This window comes from Amblyomma maculatum, chromosome 4 (genome assembly GCF_055883805.1).
Source record: "Amblyomma maculatum isolate TAMU_Amacu chromosome 4, ASM5588380v1, whole genome shotgun sequence".
Lineage (NCBI taxonomy): Eukaryota > Metazoa > Arthropoda > Arachnida > Ixodida > Ixodidae > Amblyomma > Amblyomma maculatum.
The window spans coordinates 73,825,118-73,837,324 of NC_139347.1; the positions used below are offsets into that span (position 1 = coordinate 73,825,118).

General features: G+C 46.2%; 1 protein-coding gene across 1 annotated transcript in view; it reads right to left on the bottom strand.

Annotated features, from left to right (window-relative positions):
• Window positions 1-11,999, bottom strand: part of LOC146191412 (cytochrome P450 3A29-like) — a 35,413-nt gene extending 23,414 nt beyond the window's left edge. The window contains exons 1-5 of the mRNA XM_084599938.1: window positions 11,941-11,999; window positions 10,744-10,840; window positions 7,279-7,331; window positions 6,058-6,154; window positions 4,265-4,390 (exon numbers count right to left, since the gene is read on the bottom strand). Of these exons, the coding sequence (XP_084456064.1) occupies window positions 4,265-4,390; window positions 6,058-6,154; window positions 7,279-7,331; window positions 10,744-10,840; window positions 11,941-11,999 (432 nt within the window). The remainder of the gene's footprint in view (window positions 1-4,264; window positions 4,391-6,057; window positions 6,155-7,278; window positions 7,332-10,743; window positions 10,841-11,940) is intronic.
• Between the last annotated feature and the right edge of the window lie 208 nt (window positions 12,000-12,207).

Here is a 12,207-nt window from a genome sequence, read left to right on the forward strand (position 1 = left end):
TGTGAAACTGGCCACATATCCCTCAATGGTCGATCGCCTCTTAGGCCAATAAAAGCGTTCTTGGGCGCGGCGGAGCTTCCGAGCCGATCCGAGATGATCAGATGTGGGATCGTCGTGCAGTACGCGCAAAACAGGCGAATATAGGCTTTGGGAACTACAAGTAGCAAACGTGGGCCAACTGGAGAATAATTTTTCTTCCCAAGGATACCATCGCTCACACAAGAAAACGGCCGGTAGCTCGACGGGTCTGCGGGGCGTTGTAGAGAGGCGTGAGGGCCGGATCTTTTTGCTGTTCCAATTTGAACACTTGAATGTCCGGAAACTCTGCAACCACCACCGAAACGTAATCATCTAAGTTGTCGGCTTCGCACTCAGTGGTGGCTAGGGGAAGACGTGATAAAGTCTGTGTCGGCGTGGCGTCGGTCGCTCTTATACACCACCTCGAAGGTATTACTCCTAGAGGCGAAGGGCCCATCGCGCGAGACGGCCATTGGGATCGCGAAGGTTGACAAGGCAGCAGAGATCGTCGGTTAAAATTCTGAATGGGCGGCCGTGTAAGTACAACCAAAACCGCTGTATTCCGAAGACCACTGCTAGGCATTCCTGCTCAGTAATAATGTAGTTCCTCTCGGGCTTGCTTAAAGTACGGCTTGCGTATGCAATAACATGTTCTTGCTCATTGCAGCGCTAAATCAAAATAGCTCCAATGCCAACACCACTAGCCTCCGTATGAATATCTGTCGCCGCTGCAGGATCAAAGTGGCGTAGAATAGGGTGCGATGTTAACAGAAACTTCAGCAGACGAAAGGAGGCTTCACATTCGGAGGTCCATTCGAAAGAAGCGCCTTTGTGTAACAGACTCGTCAACCGGGCGGTGATATTAGCAAAGCGGTGTACAAAACGACGAAAAGAAGAACATAACCCCAAGAAGCTGCGAAGCTGTTTGACAGTCTGAGGCGGCTTCAACGATTCGACAGCCTCCATTTTCGGGAGATCAGGTCGCACACCGTGTTCGTCAACAAGAGGTCCAAGCACCACTGCCTGCCGTTCGTCAAATCGGCACTTCTTGGAATTAAGAATAAGGCCGGCGTGACGCAAACAGTCCTAGACAACAGCTAGGCGTTCGTTGTGTTCGCTGAAAGTCTCTCCAAAAATAACTACATCATATAGGTAACACATACAAATGTCCCATATTAAACCCCGAAGCACCGTGTCCGTAAACCTTTCAAAGGTTGCAGGCGCGTTGCAAAGTCCGAAAGGCATAACATTGAATTCAAAACGTCCATCTGGCGTGACAAATGCAGTTTTTTCTTATTATCAGGGTGCACAGCAATCTGCCGGCACTCGGATGTTAAATGGACGCAAATAGGCGCGCGGCAGAAAGGCAATTTATGGCGTCATCTATGCAAGGGAAGGAATACACATCTTTCTTGGTGATGGCGTTCAGACGTCGATAATCCACACAGAACCACCACGTACCGTCTTTCTTGCGCACCAGGATTACAGGAGCCGCCCATGCACTGCAAGATTCCTGAATGACACCCTTGTGGTGCATTCCTCAGACTTGTTCGTTGGGGATCTTGCGCTCGGTTGCTGATACTCAATAAGGTTTCTGACGAAACGAGCGGGAAGAACCAGTGTCGATCATGTGACGAATGCGAGAATCAGGAATAGAAGCAGGTCCAGAGGGCTGGGCGAAGTTAAAAACGGATGAGTATTGCAGTATAGGAGGTCCACCAGGGCTTGGCGTTCAGTACTTACAGAGACTGGCGTTCACCATGCGAGTAATTGTCGATTCTGGTGACGAAGGCGGAAGAGGTTCGGTTGACGCGACTCCGACCGATGCCACAGTGGAGGGCATATCATGTCCACAGAAGGCAAGCTCTATTCCAAATGGCAGAATAGTCGGCTCAAGGGAGGAATTGATTGTCCACAAGCCCACACGACCGTTAACCACATAAATCAAACAATGAGGCACACGTACACCTTTCTTAACACACGCCGAATAAATAGGCTTTACTAGAGCTTCAAAGGTGTCATCATTATGAGGCGATGGGTGCACTGGGACGCACACTGCAGTCCACGATGGCACGAATATGTCTTCGGAAACTCTAACTACAGTTTCCGCATCGCACAGAGATTAACCACAACTGTTTGCTCGAAACAAACCGCCCCACGTCGACAGTAAACGCTAGCGCCACACATTTTCAAAACGTCCAAGCCTAAAATCACATCATTGGTGAAACGGGCAATAACAGTTAATTACGCTTGAAAAACTTATCCGCCCAGTTCGACTTCTACACTGCACATTCCTAAAGGCTGCAACGGTTCACCGCTTACTCCACAGAATGTTGACGTAGGGGCACACTAAAACATCACTTTGCGCCCTAACAACATTTTAAATTCAAACTCATTACTGAAACAGTAGCACCAGTGTTGACAAGAGCCGATGTGACTACACCATCCAAAGACATGTTAACTTTGTTCTCGAGCATTAAAACAGGCGGCGGTACGTTGGTACACAGCAGACTTTCAGCGACCTCACCTCCATCGGCCGCGCTGACTAGTTTTCCGGATGAGGTGATGAGCGCCGTCGAGGCGATGAAGACCGGCGTATGCGAAATGCTGGACGAGGAGTCATGCTGCGATCCGATGCCGGCGATGGAGTCGTCATGCTGGCCTGCGAATGATTCGGTGCAGCGGGTGAGTGAAAAAAATGGATGGCGGGGAACATACTCCTGCCGGTAGCCTGGCTGTGCAATGTAGGTGGTGGTACCGTAGCGAGGTGAGCGGCGGCGATGTCAAAACCGTGAGATGTGGCCAGGATTACAACACCGGTAGCAAACCAAGGACGGACGGATGGACAGAAGTGCACCTCGTGAAGACATCACCGCTGCCATGACCCATATGGAAGCCGTTAGATGTCACGTCTTCCTCGAAGTTGACTGGCGGTGGTTCGTTAGAGCGCACACGTGCTTCGTAGCACGATCGTGGGGATTGGCAATCTAGGCAGTGTCGGGACTGCTGGTGCACCTGGTAGCCATCATAGTCCGCTGTATCGACAGAAAGGGGCTGAGGCTGAGGCGGCGGATACGTGGGTGGCTGTTCAATAGGACGGCAGGTTGGGTCTTGCTAGCGGGTGAGCTCGTCGCGCGCAAACTGCCGAAGGGTAGTGGAAAGGTCACTGGTGGATGCGTACTTAATAGCTGCCACCGTAAGGACAGTAGTCAAGCGACCAAACTTGAAAGTATTTCTACGCATCTTAAGGTTTTCAAACGTGCGGCAATGCTCAATCACGTTTGACACCGATGCGAGGTTCTTTTTACTGATCAAGTAGGTGTAGATGTCCTCGGCGAAGCCTTTTAGAAAGTGGCCCACCTTGTCCTCGTCGGACATGCGAGGTGAAGCGACTTTGCATAGCTTCAGTACAGCCTCTATGTACTGGGTGCAGGTCTCTCCAGGAAGCTGAGCTCGGTGAGCCAGTGTCTATTCTAAAGTCGCCAACTCGCCAAACATCGGCTCTTATACATAGCAGGTCACTTATTTAAGCCGTTACGTTAACTCGATGCACTTCCTCTTTTTTGAGCGGAAGCGCCCCTCTCCAGGCTGCAACTCCGGAGTTCGCCGCTTGTCGGAGAATAGATTTGAGCTCTCATGAGGTCCCACCTCTCCTTGCTCTCTTTATTCCTCTAAGAGATGGCAAGGTATTTTGTTCACGAAGCCTCCCCTCGTCTTCTGCTCCTTACGCCTCTCAGTGGAGATAAGGATATATTAGAGCAGAAGTCCTAAGTTCACTGGGTGTCGATGAATTTCCTTCAAGGTTTCGCATGATCAAAGTAGGATTTGAATTACCTCCAAGGCCTCGCAAGCTTAAAGTAAGACAGTCATTTTGAGAAGTGATTTAGCTAGCCCGCATGAGTACTCTCAGACTAAGAAAACAGGTAACATTGGAGAAGTTTGGACACGGGTACTCGGGTTCACTACTCGAGCGTCTAACCAGGTTTAAGCAGGGTTTAACCTTCGCTATTTTTTTACATATGTTCTTTTGAGTGAAAAGGCACTACAAGTGCTGACTGACACTCTCACATGCGTAGGAAAAGCTTGCTTTCGTTGCTATCAACCTGTGCAAAGTGCAGTTAGCATTACCTCGACTAACCATGAGGTCCAAAATGTCTTCCCGACTGTCTAAAGTGAGCGCTTCCAGCTTTCCGAAAGCCGGTTTTCGAAAAGTCACGTGTGCAGTAATAAAAAGATTAAGGCATACCTGTTTCAGCCTCATGGGAGTGAAACACGAAGCGATTGTCCGGCGCAAGTTTTGCCAATGCATGCCGTCCGCGTAGACAATCGCGTTCCGCAAAAGAGGATGATGCTTCTCCAGAGCTAGCATTAGCTGAAAAAGAAAAGAGAGTAACTTCGTATTTTCTAGTAGTTTATATTGTTACGAACGATGAAAAACATGCGGGCAGTGGCGTGGGCAGGAGCGCTCACGGTATGATCGCCGACATTCATGAAATGTCATCTCTCATCGCCATCGGTCATGTTTTGTTTTCCTGTGTTCATCGGCTTGACACTTTATAAAAGTGCACTTCAAAGCTTTACGCTGTTGCCACACCGAGCACGTTTCTGCACATATTTAGCTGGACAATATTAAACTATAGCTTACAGAGATGGGGAAGAATACTGTCACATTACAGCGGAGTCAAATTCCCGCCGGCCTTCCTTCCGCAGCAGAGGACATGGAAGGTTTTCAGTTTGGTCTCGTAGTTATAGTTTGAGTATTTATAGATTCAGAAAATAGACAAGATACTAAACAAAATTTTCGTAGGCGTAAAATGATGAAATGGTACTTGTTGATCATGGTGAGAGCAGGGTGGTATTCAAAAATATTTGAATGCATTAATCACAGCCATAGAGTGCATCAGCCGCATTTTTATTCACATTTCCGCAATCCACTAGGCACCTCACGGCGAGTTGCTATGAGTACTATGCTTCAATTCTACATACTCAGTGTGTGTAGATTGCATCATCCTGCTTGATGCAAACTTCTGGGATAAAACATCACTTGAACCTTAGGGAACAACCCTGAGTATTGTAATTACGCTTGCAAGGTTTTAAATATTGGCGCACAAGCTGATTCGGCCGAGAAGACAAAATTTGAAAGCTCTTCTTATGAAGCAAACCTTAAAACCACAGGGTCATCTACTCTCCTGTGTTTTTTTTTTTTTTTTTGCTCTAGATTCTTTACATTACAAAAATCGTTGTGACAGTACCCAGAAAGTATGCAATTCAAGGCAATTCAGTATTGGCAAATTTCAGAGACGACGCTCTTGAAACCTCGCATGTCGCATTTAGACTCGAGTAGTAGTTACTTGTGCAAAATAACAAAACAAGAAAAAGCAGTGCTGAGGGCATTCCAGGCTAATCAAAGCAAATAAAAAAAATCACCCGTACATGAGAGGAGTTCGAATATATATCACTCTTCACGGAGAGGACGAGCAGACTGGTATATATAATGCGTCCACGTCCTGCTCTTCCCTACGCACGTATTCTTGTTTTCAGCAGGCTGTTGTAAATTGTTTCTTTACTTCATCAGGAACAAAGATGAATTTTCGGCTACGTCGTAATCTACGACGTAGAGCGCAACGGCTTTGCATGCATACGCCAACCCGAAAACGTGCATGGTCAGTTGACGCACTCTATGGGAGCGATCAGAAATGACCCACATGAGTACATGCTGCAAATGCCAATAATACTTAGCAGAGTCAAGGCTTCCGTGTACTTCTCGGTGACAGTGCGCGTTAAGGAAACCCAGGTGGTCCAAATTACCCACAGCCCTCTATTATACGGTCACTTTCATAGTCTGATTCGCTTTGGGGCTTTAAACCCAATAAACCGTCAAAGCAACTTGAAAAAAAAAAAAAGAGACTGATAAGAAATGATCGTTAAATAAAAAAAAATACAAAGATGGATGCAACTGGGTTAATCACAGGACTTCAGAAAATTGTACTCTATCGCTCATTCTATTTTACGAAAAAAAAAATCGGTGACAGAACTTACGCCACGATCGGTGAAGTTTTGGAAGCTGCGAACGAAAACGAATTCTATGAAGTTCAGGTCTTTTGTTACAACAAAGGGCACGTCTCCATCGTAGAATCTGAAAACGCAACGTGAAGGCGTTTGCTGAAACTGTCAGTCTTGCTACGAATGTTAGGGAGATGACGGACAATAAAAAAGCGATCAGCACAGCTGCTTAGCCGAACTACATTTGAGCTCTCGTGGGACTGAAAGTGATGTTCGGAGAGTGGAAAAGGAAGGTGCAAGCCAAGTCGGAGCATTGAAGATAGTCCTGTAAATTTAAGTCAGTTAGGTCCAGGGTGATTCCTGCCTTAGGTCTCAGATTGGTTAGTTTATTTAGGTGACGTTTAGCAGCTTTGGAAAGAAAAAGTAGTTTACAATAGGTAGCGAGGCACAGGTAGTGGTAGGATGATATGTCTACTCAGGACAGGTAGCCACAGATCCGGATTGTGAGAAGGGAATAACTAGTGGATTCAGACTGGGATGAAGTGCATTTGGCAAGAACTCGCAGATAATGACTAGCAGCTTACCGTTATCCCTGTAATTGAAACTTTCGTATCTTACCGGTACCTGCTTATGGGGCAGAAACGTGGAGGTTAACGAAAATGGTTCTACTTAAGTTGAGGACAACGAAGAGAGAGATGGAACGGAAAATGGTAGGTTTAACGTAAATGAATAGGAAGTTTGCAGTGTGGGTCAGTGAACAAACTCGAGTTAATGACATAGTAGTTGAAATCGAGAAGGAGAAATGGGCATCGGATTTAAATGTAATGCGAAAGAAGGGTTACTGAGGATCGCTAAGAGTAACAAATTGGATCCAACGGAAAAAAAGCGCAGCAGGGGGCGGCAGAAAATTAGGCCGGTGGATGAGATTAAGAAGTTCGTAGGGGTCACGTGGATGCAGATGTACAGGTCCGGGTTAATTCGATGCATATGGGAGAGGCCTCCACTCTGAAGTTGATATAGCCCGGCTGATGATGATGATGACATTTTCAAGAAAATTGCGAAATACTCTACATGCAATACATGTTGTGATTGTTTCTGAAATGAGCAGGAATACTTAAAAGAGGTCAGTGGGTTTAAGTTACAAAACGCTTAATGATTTACGAGTGCGCGTACGCAGCAAAAAATGTGGTGTGCTTGTTCCGTTCACAAGCGAACAGGGAAGAGTTCTAGGAATGAATGATTTGGGGTACAACATACCCAAATGTGTCGCCGTACTTTTCAAACCATCTGTCAATAACATTGATGTGATCCTGTGAAGATTTATGCAAGTGGTATTTGAGCGGCACAATACACCTGCAATATCTGTAATTCTATGTGTCAATTCTGTATGAACACTAAATAACGAGAAGTCGAAACCGCGAACAACCAAATCGCAGGCACCATGAAGGCGCACGTTCGAGATCGGCCTATCATTTTAGATGTTCCCGCGTGCGCGCTAACGCCCATTCAGAAAACGCTGTAGTCCCAAGCCACGTTGCGAAGTGTGGATTCCTGTTCTCGCGTGAGATCATCTTCCTCTATTATTCACAATTCTCTCTGTCGTGTACTTTTATTTCAAAAACGGGATCAAAATGTCTAGACGGCGATGTACTAGACATCTGAAAATCGGCTATTGTGATCCCTATTCCAAAGGCGGGAAAAACGCCAACAGACCTTAGCAACTTTGGACCTATATCCATAACGACAACAATTTGCATGTTTGCTGAGAAAATGTTCGCCACGCTAATCTCGTGGTGGCTTGCACCTCATGGTTTCTACCCCATAGACCAAATTGGCTTTCGACCATCTATAGGCATAGAAGACGGGTTGGCTGTCTTGGCGTCCTTAGTAATCATCCACACGCAGCCACAATGTACGCACAGTTCTCGCCATAATATCAGTCATGCTGCCATTCTGGATTCAATTGACATGCTCCATTTACCACTTAGAGTACACAGTTTTGTAAAATCTTTTCTTGAAGTATAGACAGTTTGCAATACGCCTCAGTGGAGATGTCATAGGATCGTTCGTCCATTTTCGTGGCGTACCCGAGGGATCAGTGTTGTCGACAACATTAATTAACATTGAATTTATCTCCCTCACATGGCGGTTACACGAAGTTCCTTATTTTAAATTCTTAATATACGATGATGACACCACGGTGTGGAGCGCACACAACGACCTATTGACTCAATCTGCTGCCTTGCAATTAGCTGTATATATTACGTCTGCATATGCGTCTTTCATTGGGCTTGAACTTTCTGCCAGTAAAACTAGTTCATGTCAGTTTTCAACCGCTGGGGTTAAACTAGCTGCAACACATTATTCGTCTACATCTGTCCGGAACCCCACTTCAGGAAAGTAAAAAAGTAAAAATATTGGGTTTAACAATTCATGAGTCAGGAACTGGAACTGCATGGCTGTCTCACGCTAAAAACCAGGCGTTACGGACTCTGGGTCTCATCAGATGCATTGCTCCAAAAATGGGCGGCGCCCGCTCAGATGTTGTACGACAGTTAGTGCGCGGGGTTGTGCAACCGCGCCTTGTTTATCAAGTCAAATTTCAGCATTTGACAAGAGCACAATGGGATCGACTTAAAGCTATAAATCGAGAGGCAATGAGGGTCATCACCTACCTCCATCGCATCGCATTAATCGTGCCGCTTCAAGAAAACGCACAGATGAACACAATAGATGAACTGGTGCAGCAACGACGTGATACTCGCAGGCAGGCTTAAAGCCACCCTCTCTCACGCAAAGTGCGCTCTCAGGGCTTATGCTTCGCCGCATTCAATTCTACCACCGCCACTGCCAGTTCTTCCTCCTTGGTGTTTTGTACAGCTTAGTGATAACAAACCAACGGAGTTACGACGACCAAGAACACAGGGATCGGCGCCGTCACTACGTTACCGAATTATGGAACAAGGCACCTGCTTGCCACGAACATCCATTTTAATTTATGTCGACGCGAGCATCCAGGCCTGCTAAGTGACACCTGCAGTTTACTGCCATTGCAAGTCTGCCTTGAACAAGACATCAACTTTTTAATTAGCGGAACCTCCATCTTCTTTTTGTGCGGAGCTGCTCGCTGTGCAGGAGGCGATTCGCTCTGTGCCCGCCATTCACATGGTTCCCACGGCCCGTACTGTTATACGCACTGATGCCCTCCAGGTGATAAAGCTGCTTAGACGCGTCAGGAGCAGCACACAAGCCTGCCCAGACATATACATTCTAGCGGCACGCATACCCCAGCCAGTTCGGATTAAATGGATTCCGCCTGATCTTATAAGTTCTCATATCCATGCGGATTCTGCGACCCGCCTTTACATCTAAAAACCTCCTAAAATTGGATGATGATAACCTCTTTTTAACAAGAAACGAGCACCTCCGACGTCATACACGTGCTCTCATACCTCCGTGTACGGTAAGCCTCCTCCGCGGTCTAACCCTAGCAGAAGAGGTGGCACTTCGGAGGATTCGAGTTGGGGTGACCCTATCACTTGCAGTGACTCGAAAGTGACCTCAATTTCGAGTTTTGTACCCTCACCCTGGTTGCCCGGTCTGCAAGTCTCGATATACAGAAGCCGATATCCACCACGTGATGTGGGAATGTCCAGCGCTGAAGCCGAAACGGATCCGGCCCCTGGTGGCAGCTGACCTCTCTCCACATAATTTGTCGTCATAGGCCGCTTGGACGCTGGGACCGCATCATCGTTCACTTCTTGACTTCATCACGTCAGCCAACCGTTTTTAATTTATTTGACCGTACCATTCTTCCTTCATAACATAACTTTTATGCCCCTTGGCAATAAACATCGGAAAAAAAAAAAAACCACAACAGTATCGATTAGTAAGTGCACTGATCAAGCAGCAATGGTCGGCGAGATGCGGAGCTGCGAATGTTTGAAGCGAAATTACATGTATGCTTTTATCTTCTATTGATCGCGGGAAAAGTTTTCAGATCAAGGTGTTCAAGAAATGTGTCATTCGCTAATCATATATTTAGCACTGTATGTTTTGTCCCTGCACTGAAGTAACTTTCACAAGTAAATATAACTAACCTGCTGGAATTCCCCCACTAAACGCCAGCTCATTTACCTGCTAAAATAATTCTTTACAAAACTATTGTTCGGCCCCCTCCTCCTTTACAGTCAACCGAAAGTTAGAGAGAAGGAGGTGGTTTATGTCACTCGCAGTATTGCATGAATATGAAAAATTTGGACGGGTCTATAGAGCGCGTGCGTTTCATTTGCGCTGTCACTGTGATGTTTTTTTGTTCCTTTTTAACCTACAGTCGGGACACCACTCCAACTTGCATCGAGCAAGGAGCGAAATCTATCTCTGGAGTTGGCCGTACGAAATAAACCCTTTCGCATGATCGTCGTCTTTAACTCCGTTTCTTCACTGCTGTGTTCATTTACTTGAAAGGTCTACGCGGAATAGTGCGTACCTTGCCTCATTCCTGCTAGAAGCAACGAGAACTTTGCGACAGGAACAGAGAATCGTACACAGAAATGCATCCGATGCGAATGAAATCATTTTTGTGTGACAATAGCAGCAGGTGTCCAACAACACCGCTGCCATCTCGATGAAAATGCGTAGACGTATTAAGCCAGGGTATTTCGCCATCGACATACCAGATGTGATCAGGATTTCGACGCTGCCCTTCCCACGTGCCCTTACCGTTTCGTGATACTCGAGAATGATTCCCCAGAGCAGGCTCGGTTCGGGACCGGGTATTCCGAGTGTTTTGAAATAACGGAAGTGCTGCTGTCGCCATCTGAAATTGAAAAATAAATACGAGCATCGTGTTTGTCGGAGCGATTGGTCGAGCGGCCAAGCTCAGTGCATAGCACCGGTGGAAAAGTTTTGGCGCCTGTTTCTTTTGAACTTTTTTGAAGTTTGTTCCTCATTTTGCGCAGTAATTGATCAATACACCAGTGGCACCGAGCCCTTCAAGTGGATGCCTGTGATGCCAATTCATCTAACCGAACGTTTTTCTTTTCGCAGCGCTTGGAATGCAGACTTTACAGTCACAGTCGACTGAAATCCGGTTGAGAGCAGCGCGCGGATCAAAAAGGCTAGAGTGGACTGACGTTCAGAATAATAAATTCGACCACGGAGTTTTTAACTGTGCAGACGGCATTGAGACGAAATTTTTTAATGGTATTTTTCAATAATGATAACCTGTTTTCCGGACAGGGAAAGATGACAAAGTACTTAAAGACTTAGAACAAACGAAGGTGACGTCTTTAGTTTCCTTTGGTAGACCATAGTGATCATAAATACACTACAGATGAAATATTTGTTTTGCCCACAAGGAGGCCTCCTGAGTATGGAAGACCATAACGTCAGCAAAAATTATTTCATTTTTCTTCTGCGGACAACAGCAGCCGTAACACGTGAGCGATCTTATTTACCGAGCTCAAAAGCTAATCAGAGACGCGAACTAGAAGGATGCAATTTAGAGGGCTGCTTCACAATAAAGAATAGAGAGACATCGTTTTCGTAGAAAAAAAAAAAGCTAATCTGACATATTCTAACCACGAGAGAATTGCTTTGGTAGAATCAAAACGTTTTAGCTTCCGGCGAATATCCGCGGATTGCGCATCACATCAGTGTTTCATTGATGACCTCGTTTCGGTGTTTATGCAATCCTTGCTGATTTGCAAGCGGCTAGCTAACATATTTCGCGCTATTCACTAAGCGACAATATTAATTTCAAGAAATGCCGTCAATCTTCGCGCATGATCCGTTGTGCTTCAGTGAAATACTCATTAGTGCACTATAGGACGGTGGAAGAAACACCTATTTAAAGTGCAAGATCCAAACTGCACATAGCGAAGGACTCGTGTAAGATGTACGAAATTATTACCTCACCTCAACAGCGTAGCCGCGAGGACGGCGATCACGGCAAGAGCGCCGACTAGCAAAAACATCGCCGTAAAGCGCACGGCTCAAGGCGCTTGTGGCTGCCAGGTGCGGCGTAGAATGTGAATGATAGAAAGTGAACAGCTGCGTAATTGTGCTGCGGCTGAAGAGAGAGAAAGAAGGTGGGCAATAGAAGTTGAGTCCTTCAAATGGCGTAATACACATCCACTCATACCATTCTACTTTTTTTGCTACAATTTGTAGCACACGCTGGAT